This window comes from Nansenia antarctica (assembly GCF_963989245.1).
Source record: "Nansenia antarctica genome assembly, chromosome: 8".
In the NCBI taxonomy this organism is placed as follows: Eukaryota; Metazoa; Chordata; class Actinopteri; order Argentiniformes; family Microstomatidae; genus Nansenia; species Nansenia antarctica.
This window is the reverse complement of record NC_137678.1, coordinates 15,452,233-15,466,536: the sequence shown is the minus strand read 5'-3', so window position 1 is coordinate 15,466,536 and position 14,304 is coordinate 15,452,233. Positions and strand designations below refer to the sequence as shown.

Sequence of the window (14,304 nt, the reverse complement as noted above, 5' to 3'; positions counted from 1 at the left end):
CAGGGCCGGGGCTGGAGGATCAGGCGAGGCCGGAGAGATCTCCATACCTCCGCTGCATTCACGCTCGCCGTCCGGAGGCACAACAGTCGCCGTAACGAGAGCCATTGACGGTGGGGATCCCGGAGGACTGGCCGACAGAGTGCTGTTTCGTGGCGGAGATTGCAGGGTACCCTGCTGTTGTTGTTGCGAGCAGCGACGAGACACCGCCATTTTCGCAGCTCTCTGGCAACAATAATAGCCCAGTTACATTTCCTGTGAAAGTCATCTATGCTTCCGGTTATGCAATCATGACACCCTGGTCGGGTTCTCTTTTTTGCAATCGATTTTATTGAGCGATAAACAACGTACAATACTCTTATTTATGTGAAGACAAAAAGGTTTTCTGTGTTAATGGGAGACTGTCGTAGCTATAGCCTGCCTTGTATACATATGCTGCTGTACAATGCCACCCACTTTCCCTTTCACAACCCTCAATGTTTGGATTCAGTAGGAAGCCCGAGTCCTTTTCAGCTGATTTCTGGTTACTTAATGATTAGACATTGGGTAGAGACATCTACCCTGGTCTTATACGGATATATGTAAGCAGGAAGGATGTCGAATGTTCCAATGTCATATTACAGCACTGAGCTGCGTTTTTCCAGAGCCGAAATAACAGACCAAAGCCAAGCCGGATCTAAGAAAACTTTTTAATTTGCAACAGCAGTGAGCAACCGAACTCCAAGTAAAAACAAACAAGCATTACAGTATGTGCAATTTTTCAGTGCAATTTAAAGTAAAAAAATAGAGACGCTGCTGCTTTTTTTTTAAAGTAAAAAAATAAAAGAATATATTCTTTATATAAAAGAATTAAGGTTTTTTAACAGCACTGAGAGCGAACAAAAAAGACGAACAGGAAAGACATTATTTTAACATCGGCTCAACAGAACTTGTGATCCGTTTGTTGTATTGACTGTGGTGGGTGGGGGCCGCTGGCTAGAGGCATAGATCAGAGGAAGTAGAGCTTGTCTGCCAGCTGTCTCCCTGGCACCGTGTGTAGGTACTGGCCTGACAGGTACGCCAATTTGTGGGCATACATGCATGGCGCTGGCACACGGATGGTTCCGGGCCAATTCCAGTACAGGTGGCACATCTTGAAGGTCAGCCTGGCATGAGACCCAAGGTTGTATGATGTTAATTTAGCGACAACAAACGTACCCACTTCATCCACCAACCTATGACATCATCCATAACTAATAAGTGAAAACCGTTATTTCTCCAACCGCCAACTGGTTCCATTACCTCTGCAGGTGGTCTGGACTGAGATCGGCCGTGTTGTAGATGATGATGTAGTGGGTGGGGAGGCCACAGCCGTGTCGGATCACATGTGCCATCAGGAAGAAGTCCACCCTGGAGAATAATAACATGTTGTGATATATGAGAAGGCATTATAGGAGGACTTAAAAAAGTATGACAGAAAAAAGTATAACATCTAATATAAAAGTAATAATAGAAACAGTGCATGCGGTCTTGTTCTCAGTGCAAATCAGCCTGACGTTCCAGTTATTAGGCGGACGTCCTTATCCAGAGCGAACTACATTAAGTTCATCCGCCAAAAGTAAGTGACTCTCTACAATAGGTGCGAGCAGCCAAAAGTAAGTAGGGAAGAAAGACTCTCTCTAATAGCTGCTAGCAGCCACTGCTGGGGAAAGGGAACAGGACTAACCATTCCCTGTTGGTAACGGTGTGGTCTAGTACGGTCCCGGGTGGGGCGGTACCAAAGCGGTCTCCGGAGCAGGAGTACAGTGTGGTGTTGATGCGTTTCTTGACCACGATGAAGACGAGCTTGGGCTCGTAGTTGGGGAACATCTCGAAGCACTTGAGCAGCTGTGGGATCTCGTAGAGCTCCACCGCCTTCAGCTGGCCGTCCGAGACGCCGTCCCGGTACACCACAATCTTCTCTGGGAAATTGTGATTCACCTGGCAGAAAAAAAAATGAAGTGCATTAGTGTATGCAGTGGGCGATTTTAGCATGGCATTTCAGGAAGGGAAGTTTTGGATGACGTCTGTGTGGCCCACAAAAAATAAAGGTAGTCTACGGTAGGCATATGCCATGGGGCTGCGCTGTGAGTACCAGGGAGCAGAAAGATTTGATCTGAGTACGCTTCATATGCTTCAGCGCGATAGAACGCTACATTGAGGTTGCAACAAAGTAAAAAGACGAGACAGACACGTGTCTTTGGAGAGGGATTTTGGGCGTCATCGTCGATGTCAATGTGTCTAACTATTTGCAGTTGAATGAGCCTGGCGGACATCCTGAAGAAGTCACACCCACACCATTTGTCAATTCCTTTGCGATTGTAATGTGGCTGAGGAAATCACACCCTGGCCACCCCTATGTGTAATGTATCTCACACCTTGTCCTTGTTTGGAAATTATATTTAAATTGAGGGACAGCGTTATTCTTGGAGTTTTGGGTTAGGCCTGTCGCGGGCACCATTCTCCCGTGTGTTCTTGACGCACGTTAATGCATGGTTAAAACTTAGTCACATGTTGCTTTGAAACTATTACGTTGGTTATTATATTTTGTTGATTAATTATTCAAATTTTCTGTTAAAACAGCACAACATCATCATGACCAGGTTATCACAGAGTTTACCATCAATGTCTAATGTTCACATGCATTGTTAATGAGACGGAGAGAGTCAGCAGTTTCAGCTACTGGCCTGAGTGTAAACTTACTCAAGCCGATTTATCTTAACGTGAGGGCATGGTGAAATAGCATTTTGAGTATTCTTAATGGAATCTAGGATCCGATATGATCGAGTCTGTCACATAGGGATGAGCAAAGCATTGTCAATCATTATTAACCATGAAATGTCTTTTGGAGTCAGACATAACGTAATGTTAAGTTGTGTAAGTCACGTGACCACATGTATGAGTTTGTTCGATCATGTCCATGACCGAAATAATTATGGGGGAATAAATGTCTTAAATTTGACCCGTCATCTATTCTTCAGTGTTTTATTTTCATATTTTATATCTTCAATAATTCGCATGCTTTATCGAAATACAAGCATGGAGCACATTGTTAACATGTAGGAACGTTTTTATCAATTGTATTTCTTTAAATGTCAAATATCATCAGAGCAGAGGCTTTAACACACTACAAAAGCCAAAGCATTAACACACGCAAAGTAGGCTAGGCTAATTAACAGGGAACATACAGCCCAGAACATACACATTCTCCTAGGTCTGTTTGTTGTGCTCCACGATGCTATGGCGATATGCACCATCTATGGCACTATTCAGATCGGACGCAGAGCTTTCATGCTTCTGTTCTTCTGACAGATGTTTCATGTCTTTGAATACATCCAATGGCCAAACAGAGTCTCTGTCATGCCAGATTAAAGGCGCTTTTCCACTACGATGCAGACCTGGTGCCGACCTGGTGCTGACCTAGGTCTGCCCGCTTCGGTTCCCTTTTCCATTCGTCGGTCCGGGTCGCTTCAGTCCTAGGTCCCAGGTACCACATCCGAGCAGGGTCCCAGGGTCCCAGGTCCCAGGTCCCACACCGTTGATTGGTCAATGGACAATCGTCATCCCATGTCCCATCCCATATTATTTCTTCACAACCGCCATCTTGAAAATACCACATTCACTAGGAAAATGTCACTACATTTTCTGTAATAGCTTATTAATAAAGATTCGGAAAATTATGCTGACCATCGTATTATCTTAGTTTAATGTCATTTCAATGAATCATATAACTTTTATTTACAACAAGCACAACACAAAAATCGCTATTATGCACCGTGTTTGTCCGTGAATAACACCGGCTGTGGAGGTGGTAAAAAAAACACAATACTCCTTTGCTAACTTCACCATCTGTCTACGGTCATTTTGAGCCCTTAACCACCGCGCTGACACCCCGAGAAGTTATGCTTTTAACAGTAAACTCGATGAACCGGGAGTTCGCCAGCAGCCGTCCAGCCATTTTCACCATTCACTCATGAGTCAAATGCCGGTTTTAACAGGGAATTCGCTCCGCGCTGTGTCCACGGTGATAGGAGTGGATGATCGACTCCATTCAAAAACTTTTGAATTCCCTGGCTTCTCCTCTTTCCGGACACGTTTGAATTGTTATCCTAACCCCCGGTAAACCGAAGTTATTAACCCGCAAACGGCACCGTGTTTGTCTGTGAATAACACCGGCTGTGTCATGAGTCAAATTCCGGTAGATTCGCGTCTTGCCTGCGTTTCCCGATGATGATACTACAGTTCATAAAGCAGACAAGTGAAGGCAGTGGTTTTAAGGGTTCAAAAAACATGACTTTATTATGTGTACATAGCTTCCTCTCTCTCTTTCTCTTTCTCTCCCAAAAAATCACTGCTGTGTACACCCGGAAGCTTTTTGCCAGGCTGCGTGTGACGCGTAACTCCGCCTACTATCCTCTACTCCTCCTACTAGTCCGGTTCGGTTTGTGTAATGGAAACAGAACAGATCAAAAGTGACCCGACCCGACCCGACCCGACCTGACCCGACCCGACCCGGTCAATGGAAAAGCGGCTTAAGTCTGACCTGGCCAAATAGTGTCCGTCTGATGTAATCAATATTTTTCGAATGCCATTGCTATGCACTTATCTAGTCTTATTGCACTTGAATAGCATTAAGGTTGATACGGGCTCACTAGTCAGCCATAGCTTTTATGTTGGCATGGCCATTTTATATGAAAACACCTGCTAGCATGCTATTTTTTTATTTGGCAGGCGGACATAATCTGGCATGACATCTCCACCAATAGCATACACGGGAAACAGAGCAGTACATGTTTCGAGGTGCTAACCGTTAGCCGTCTCTGTTTGTCAAACCATTCCTCTTTGGATGTACGGGTCACTTTATGTGTGGCCCTAAACGTTTTATCTCCAACTTCTCTTCCAAAGGCAATGTACTCATTGTACACACGCTATAATAAGGATTGTGAGTCAAGTTTATTATATGTATGCACACCAATACTTTGCTCTATAAGCAAAGTAATGGCAGCTTTCACTTCTGGCATCTTTTTTTATCAATAAGCTGGCCAGCATCGATGGCTTCTATCCTTCCCTGTCCTCCTTGTTAACGCCGCGTGTGCTATTGCTTACCGTTGTCTTTCCAGCCACATGCGGCTACTATGGTTGTAGAACCATGCCAGAGCACCCCTCCTCCCGCCATGAGCATATAGACAAATGACACTTCTAAGATTATAAAGTAAATACTGCATCAGGCATTTATGCTAGGAAATTAAGCGAGAAAAACCCAACTAGTTTTCTATACATAATTATTATTATCATACACAAACACTGACTTCCATGAGACTTTGTGATGGTTACCTCGTAGTACTTCTCCAGCGCAGCCAGCAGGCACTCCCTGAATCCATCGATGATCTCCACGTTGGGCTTCTGGAATGTCACTTGGGAGTACCACTTGGTCATCAGGCTGTGAGAGGAAGGTTAGGAGACAATGTCAACATGTGACGGCAGCTGGTGAACGCAGGAACAACTCGACAACCGGCAAAATGTTCGGAATTTTATTCTGGAAAAATGTAAATCAATTTCAACGTTGTTGGAAATCAATGACGCACTCGCCAAAATATTGCAATGCAGTGGATTCGCTGAGTAATCCCCACGACTACCTACTACCAGTTGCTGTCACAAATAAGTCTGAAGGGCTTTCTTAACCATTTTAATTGCATTCACTACCCTTAGTGTGTAGCTATGTCATTTGAGGAGAATGTCAATGGCTTGTAAAAACATAATTTACAAAAGTAATTGTGTATGTTCCTAGATATGTTGTATCCTTTGTATGGGTCAATATGATTATGTCTTAAGTAAGAACAAATAAAATTTTCCGGCTTGAATCGGACAATTAAGTTATATCCTATTTACCTGTTCTGGCTTGCGACAAAGCCCATGACGGACCGGTTCTTCTTGCTGGTGTCGTGGTGGACGTCAACCCCGATCACCATCAGGTGTTTCTATTGAGAAAACTCCTTCACTTTAAAATATAGATTTTTCATTACAAACAACAACACATGGATGACGTCAGACTGGGGTGAATCTGGAATTAAGTTTGTGCCTTGCAGCAAAGCAGCAAAGCTCTCCAGCTCATCCAGAATGTAGTCAAACTTTCAGCAATATTATTCCAGTCCGAGCCACCAGGCACCACGGTGGCAGGACAGTCTGTTCTGCAGCCTAGTGGCAGCACGCTTTAGTACACCCTAGTGGGAGCACACCCTAGTGGCAGCACACCCTAGTACGCCCTAGTGGCAGCACACCCTAGTGGCAGCACGGTTTAGTACGCCCTAGTGGCAGCACACCTTAGTGGCAGCACGCCCTAGTGGCAGCACGCTTTAGTACGCCCTAGTATGCCCTAGTGGCAGCACACCCTAGTGGCAGCACGCCCTAGTGGCAGCACGCCTTAGTACGCCCTAGTGGCAGCACACCCTAGTGGCAGCACGCCCTAGTACGCCCTAGGCTGTGCAAGGTTAACAACCTGCTGCTGAACAAGTCAAAGACCCAGGAAATCATCGTGGACTTCAGGAGGAAAAAGTCTGAGGTCCAGCCCCTGCTCATCGACGGAGAGAGCGTGGAGAGAGTCTCAGCCCTCCGATTCCTGGGGGTGCACATACAGGATGACCTGTCCTGGAAGAACAACACAGCAGCCACCATCAAGAAGGCACAACAGCGGCTCTACTTCCTGAGAGTCCTCAGGAAGGAACACATCAAGCAGGAGATAATGGTGGCCTTCTACCGCAGCGCAGTGGAGAGCATCCTCACCTACGGCATCTGCAACTGGTTCTCCAGCTGCACAACCGCAGAGAGAAATGCGCTACAGAGAGTCGTGAGAACAGCCCAGAAGATCACCGGCGCCCCCCTCCCCTCTCTGGAAGAGCTGTACAACACACGCTGTCTCAGGAAGGCCTCCAAGATCTCCAGAGACCCAACCCACCCTGGGTACGAACACTTTGCCCGGCTGCCCTCGAAAAGGCGGTACAGGACCATGGCCGCAAGGACAAACAGACTGAAGCACAGCTTCTACCCCAGGGCCATCCAGGCCCTGAACACAGCAAAGACCTAGGTTCTGGGCCCTGGACAGTCTGGACGGATTGATGGCAGCTGCTGGATTTAAAAAATCAGGTGTAGTGCTGAGGCACAAATATGTACATTTCAAGCCTGCAAACTGCGACACTTTAAATGAATGTGCAATAACACTATGTGCAATATGACAACCCTAGTCGTCTATCTGTACAGTATAGTATAGTGGATAGTGTACATAGCCTTTATTTATGTAAACCAGCTCCTTCCCTTGTTTTTTTTTCTTTCCTAGCACCAGGGGAGCCACCCCTCCTAAATTTCGTTGTTTGGTACCTGTACTATAGCAATGACAATAAAGACCATTCATTCATTCATTCATTCATCCTAGTGGCCGCACGCCCTAGTGGCAGCACACCCTAGTACGCCCTAGTGGCAGCACACCCTAGTACGCCCTAGTGGCAGCACACCCTAGTACGCCCTAGTGGCAGCACACCCTAGTGTAAATATCGGCGCACACCACACACAATACGATCAAGGCTGTTCAATCCAAGAATTTTTTTCTTTTTAAAATTAAACGTTTTTGTAACAAAAAAACGTCAATAAAAACATTTTTTTGCCCATGATTTGGCGGCCCACTTGCAGTACTCTCGCGGACCACCAGTGGGCCGCGGCCCATAGGTTGGGAACCGCTGCCCTAGTGGCAGCACGCCCTAGTGGCAGCACGCCCTAGTGGCAGCACACCCTAGTACGCCCTAGTGGCAGCACACCCTAGTACGCCCTAGTGGCAGCACACCCTAGTACGCCCTAGTGGCAGCACACCCTAGTACGCCCTAGTGGCAGCACGCCCTAGTACGCCCTAGTGGGAGCACACCCTAGTACGCCCTAGTGGCAGCACGCCCTAGTACGCCCTAGTGGCAGCACACCCTAGTACGCCCTAGTGGCAGCACACCCTAGTACGCCCTAGTGGCAGCACGCCCTAGTACGCCCTAGTGGCAGCACACCCTGGTCACCTGCTCCTCAGGCCCTGCCTCTGGTCAGGGGGAAGGAGGTCCCCACCCAGACCACAGCTGCTGAGTGAAGGGAACATTCTATGACACTAACTTAACTTCCCTTCTTCAGGCTGCAAACTGTAAATGTAAATTCTGTTGCATGAATATTCTTTGTTTTATGTGATTGAATAGTAAAATTCCGTTTGGATAATTATTAAGTCGATTGTCAAAAATAATCGATATCTATGGGCCAATTTGATCTCATTTCATTTTAGTCACATATGTATTGGCTCATTAACCCAGAGGAAACATAAATCACTGACTTCCATGTGTACATATAACATATAGCTTGTCCTACTAACATAAATCCTATCACATACATATTATTTATTTTGTGTTGTTTCAGTATTAATAATGGAAAATTATGTTTATTTATTTATTTTGTGTTGTTTCAATATTATGAATGAAATATTATTAGTACGGTTCATACTGACATTTATGAATTAATTAACTGGATTATATAATTTAAGTATAATTGTTCTCACTTGAAAGTGACGGATAGGGGTAGGACATGATAAGCTTAGGCTTCATCCTACTCCCTTTCCAAAATTAATAGGTCTGTACTCTTCGTATTAGTTATTTGTTCTTTTATTATTTTAAATCATGTTAGAAATAAAAAGATTCATTCATTCATTCACATGATCGTCTTCCCAACAACCAAATAAGAAAATGACACCCCTGCACATGGCACATAAAGTTATAAGCGTGCCTGTTTGCATCTATGATTGATTTATTTTTCATTTATTTATTTTATTATCACTGTCACCTCTCCAAACTACTTTATTCTCCAGCTGCACAACCGCAGAGAGAAATGCGCTACAGAGAGTCGTGAGAACAGCCCAGAAGATCACCGGCGCCCCCCTCCCCTCTCTGGAAGAGCTGTACAACACACGCTGTCTCAGGAAGGCCTCCAAGATCTCCAGAGACCCAACCCACCCTGGGTACGAACACTTTGCCCGGCTGCCCTCGAAAAGGCGGTACAGGACCATGGCCGCAAGGACAAACAGACTGAAGCACAGCTTCTACCCCAGGGCCATCCAGGCCCTGAACACAGCAAAGACCTAGGTTCTGGGCCCTGGACAGTCTGGACGGATTGATGGCAGCTGCTGGATTGAAAAAATCAGGTGTAGTGCTGAGGCACAAATATGTACATTTCAAGCCTGCAAACTGCGACACTTTAAATGAATGTGCAATAACACTATGTGCAATATGACAACCCTAGTCGTCTATCTGTACAGTATAGTATAGTGGATAGTGTACATAGCCTTTATTTATGTAAACCAGCTCCTTCCCTTGTTTTTTTTTCTTTCCTAGCACCAGGGGAGCCACCCCTCCTAAATTTCGTTGTTTGGTACCTGTACTATAGCAATGACAATAAAGACCATTCATTCATTCATTCATTCATCCTAGTGGCCGCACGCCCTAGTGGCAGCACACCCTAGTACGCCCTAGTGGCAGCACACCCTAGTACGCCCTAGTGGCAGCACACCCTAGTACGCCCTAGTGGCAGCACACCCTAGTGTAAATATCGGCGCACACCACACACAATACGATCAAGGCTGTTCAATCCAAGAATTTTTTTCTTTTTAAAATTAAACGTTTTTGTAACAAAAAAACGTCAATAAAAACATTTTTTTGCCCATGATTTGGCGGCCCACTTGCAGTACTCTCGCGGACCACCAGTGGGCCGCGGCCCATAGGTTGGGAACCGCTGCCCTAGTGGCAGCACGCCCTAGTGGCAGCACGCCCTAGTGGCAGCACACCCTAGTACTCCAATAGTTTGGCTGGTCCTGCGACTTATAGTCAGGTGCGACTTATATGTCAATATATATATAATTTCATACTGACTGACATGAACCAAGGAGTAAACATTACCGTCTACAGCCGACAGAGGGCGCTCTGGGCTTGTGACAACTATATGCTGCTCCTATTTCCCCTGAAGAAGTTATCTAAAACATTAGCTTGTTGAAGCTAAGCAAACGGTAGCTTGGTGAACTTGCTTACTGGTAACTTGCTTGTTGGACTCGCTGGCTTGTTATGTTCATTTAGCCTATTCAGCCTCCCAGGTATGTTCTTTATGCTATTGTGTTGCTGAATAACTGTTAATGTGTTAACATGCCTGACTTCTATTCAGCCTGTTGTTCTGTGTCCTATTGTGTAGTTGAATAAACTTGCCTTTCCAGATTACATGTCTGTTCTTGGTCTTGGATTTTGTGAAATATATTTCTAAATAAATGCGACGTATAGTCCAGTGCGACTTATATATGGTTTTATCTCTTAATGTTGCGTTTTTTGACTGATGCGACTTATACTCCGGAGCGACTTATAGTCCGGAAAATACGGTACATAAGGTTCAGATATAGGAAAAGTTAGGATATTTATAGCATAGCATAGAGTACAGCACAGTGTTTTATTGTATAGTAGCAGGGGTGAAAGTGGTTTGAGTTTCTTACAGGAACTATAGGCTACTACCCCAACCTTCATCGTTTCATATTGTTCTCCTCCTGCCCCCAGCTTCATGCATCCCTGAACACACACATCGTGGTGTTGGTGTCGAAATTAGAAACACTTTAGGGCTGCCATGTTTCACCAAAAGTTTGGAGTGAGAGTTTTTGGTGGTGGAGCGACCCAAAACGGTGCACGTTTTGGTAGCGGCGGCCCCTCTCTCCCACACAATTATTTGTGCTAGTTTCCTGCAATTTTAAACCAGCACAAGAAATGAAAATAATTGGAACATTTGATAAAACAAGAGAAATTCAGATAATAAATTCAGATAATATATCTTAATAAACAAATACAGTAGCCTACAGAGTCTAAAACTAAATTGGGCCTCATCAAGTGAACTCAACCCCTTGGTCAGCAGCAGAAAGACCCTTGGTCATCATCTTATACAGTGCATAGATGGCTATCATGTTATACAGTACATACCAGGGTTTTTCCTGGGTCAGAATCAAGCCTTGGAGGTTGATGTTGTGCGCGCGCAGTGCGCCCACATTTTCTTTGAGGGACCCCCAATTGTTGTATTTGTATTGTAAATTGTAATTATTATTATTATTATTATTAATAATAATAATAATAATAATAATAATATGCGATTTGAAAGTACCAGTAGGCTACCAGATACGTATGCACATATTTTGCTACCAGGGTTGCCAGATGGAATTGACAATTTCCAGCCCAACCAGTCTAAAAGCTGCCGAATCCACCCGTCCAGTGTGACCAAAAGTAGCCCAATCTGGCAACACGGCTTGCTTATGGAAGCATATAGTGGACTAAATTCAAATGTTAATGCAATTTGAGATTGCATTTGCATGTTCCACTTTTGCATGCATTCTTTCAGACAATATTAAAATTCAAATGCAATTCTAATGAGCGGATGTGTTTCCTAGAACATATAAATGCAATTGCTAATCACATTATTGCATTACAATTTGAATATTGACTCAAATAACGCAGGCAAAAGTGGCAAATGAATATGCTATTTTGGGATTGCATAGTAATTTTCACATTAGAATGAAAATTTGAATTTTGTCAGCTACAAAGCGGATGTGTTTACTAGAACATGTAAATGCAATTGCGTATCACATTATTGCATTACAATTTGAATATTGACTCAAATAACAGGCAAAAGTGGCAAATGAATATGCTATTTTGGGATTGCATAGTAATTTTCACATTAGAATGAACTTTTGAATTTTGTCAGCTACAAAGCAGCGCATGACTTTGAAAATTAAATGTCAAATGGCTTTGCATTATCATTTTAATATTGACAGCGAATGTGCACATCAGGTACATGAAAATGAAAATGCAAATCATTAGAATTGCATTTGAATTTGAATATTGTCTGAAAGAATGCATGCAAAAGTGGAACATACAAATGCAATCTCAAATTGCATTAACATTTGAATTAAGTCCACTATATGCTTCCATACGGCGCGACTGTAATCCCGGTCGGACTGTCTCAGTGCCCAGTGCTGCCCACCCAACCACGTCGCGTCGCGTCGGGTCTACTGTAAAGCGGGTTAACATGTCCTTTTCAAAGGTATTAAAATAGACGCAACGAAACATAACATCAGCCATGTGTTTCCTTGTTGGAAATTATGGATCGTGAATCGTGATTGCTTCTGCACTCTGCAGCAATCGGATTTTGATTGACAGGCAGATGCATCTCTTCCCCCAACGGCGTTCCGGCACAGAAAGTCTTGCCGGAACGCAGCACCGGACCGTTCCGGCCCACTTTCACCTATGTATAGTAGTATAGTAGATAGTGTACATAGCCTTTATTTATGTAACCAGCTCTTTTCCCTTTTTTATTTTACCCTTGGCCCTCGTGTTTTTAGTCTTTTTCCAAGCACCAGGGGAGCCCCCCCTCCTAAATTTCGTTGTATGGTACCTGTACTGTATTAATGACAATAAAGACCATTCATTCATTCATTCATTCATAATACTGTTTTATACTCAACACAAAATAAAATAATATATTTAGATGTCTTTAAAAGGCCAAACTGATTGCATCACTTATTAAGCCACTATCACTATAACAATACAGACTAAAATATATACATGTCTTTAAAAGAACAAACTGATTACTTATTAAGCCACTATCACTTATATTCTCCTTCTTGGCACCACGTCCCATAAGGCTTCCCGTCACTACTCAGGGTTTTTCCTGGGGAGGTGGTACCAGTGGTGTTTGACATCGGGGGGGACCCATGAAGCAGGGCTGTCTGGGGGTCCTTAAACATCAAACACTTAATTTCTTGCATTCTGGTGAATCTATATGCACCAATTTGTGCCCTTTCTCCATCAATTTATGGTGGAAATGTCATTATATATGTAAAGGAAAACACAATATTCAGGCACCAGATGACCATTCAAAATATAATGTAATATAATGCAATATAAGGCTCTCAGACATTCTGTACTTTCAAATATGTATTCTCCTTGAGCAGTCAACATCAACTATCAGCTGTTTCGCTAGCAAACGCGAAAGCTAACTTATTTGTGAAACAGCGCCCCCGCCACCACGTCGGCGCAATGCCGCAATTGCAGTTAGAAATGAAGCTTGTAGAAAATACGACTGTCAGAGTTTTGTCGAGAGCTGGGACGGAGGCAGCCGCCTCATAGTTCTCTATGCAGGAAAAACCCTGCTACTCTCCTCTATCCATGCCCAGCGCCATTTATTCCTTACTCCTCGTTCTAGTATAGCTGTGTCTTCGCCAGGTTTAAGAAACTTGGCTTCCATTTTAATAGACTCTTACTAAAGTTAGCGAGATAGCGGGCTGCTAAAAGCGAACGTCTCTACAAGCTAACATTACACTCATTCAAACTTCTTAAGGCCCGCCCCACTACTCTGCCTCCGATTGGCTAGAAGTCGTTGGTTGGCTTGAGCAATGTGATACCATTGGTAGGCGGAACTGTCTCTTTGCTGAAGATGAGTCTTTAAATTACGATGTAAACAAAAAGCATGTGATTTTATTTATTTTTTTGGCTCAAAATTCCCCCGCGCCGGAAATCCGGCACCGTGCCGGAGAACTTTAAGCCCTGCAAGAAGGTTTGCTGTGTCTCTCAGCAGTCTCAAGAGCGTAGAGGAGATACCCGGGAGATGGGCCATTACACAAGGAGAGCTGGACAGGGCTAACCCAGCAGCAGGACCGGTATCTGCTCCTTTATGTGAGGAAGAACAGGAGGAGCCCTGCCAGAGCCCTACAAAATGACCTCCAGCTGGCTACTCATGTGCATGTTTCTGACCAAATAGAAACAGATTCCATGAGGGTGGCATGAGGACCAGACGTCCTCTAGTGGGACGTCCAGCACCATGCAGCTCGATTGGCATTTGCCAGAGAACACCAGAACTGGCAGGTTCGCCATTGGCGCCCCGTTCTCTTCACAGATGAAAGCAGGTTCACCCTGAGCACATGTGACAGACGTGAAAGCACCTGGAGACGCTGTGGCGAACGTTATGCTGCCCGCAACATCATCCAGCATGACCGGTTTGGTGTGTCAGTGACGATCTGGGGAGGCATATCCTCGAAGTGTTCCCTTCATTTCTTTGAGCAGTGCATTTTCGTTCAGTTATTGTCTCGTCTTTTGTCACAGAAAAACTAATATTTTAATATTTACAGTCCTTTATCTTGTTTAATATCGTTTTTAATATCTCTCTGTTTTTATCTTGTTGTGTTTTTGATATCTCTTTGTTTTT

General features: G+C 44.3%; 1 protein-coding gene across 1 annotated transcript in view; it reads right to left on the bottom strand.

Annotated features, from left to right (window-relative positions):
• Positions 1–985: 985 nt before the first annotated feature.
• LOC308163910 (piwi-like protein 2) overlaps positions 986–14,304 on the bottom strand; it is a gene marked incomplete at both ends in the record, with an annotated part of 153,206 nt that continues 139,887 nt past the window's right edge. The window contains 5 exons of the mRNA XM_080538084.1: positions 986–1,142; positions 1,279–1,386; positions 1,703–1,956; positions 5,350–5,455; positions 5,905–5,993. Coding sequence (XP_080394210.1) covers positions 986–1,142; positions 1,279–1,386; positions 1,703–1,956; positions 5,350–5,455; positions 5,905–5,993 — 714 coding nt within the window. The remainder of the gene's footprint in view (positions 1,143–1,278; positions 1,387–1,702; positions 1,957–5,349; positions 5,456–5,904; positions 5,994–14,304) is intronic.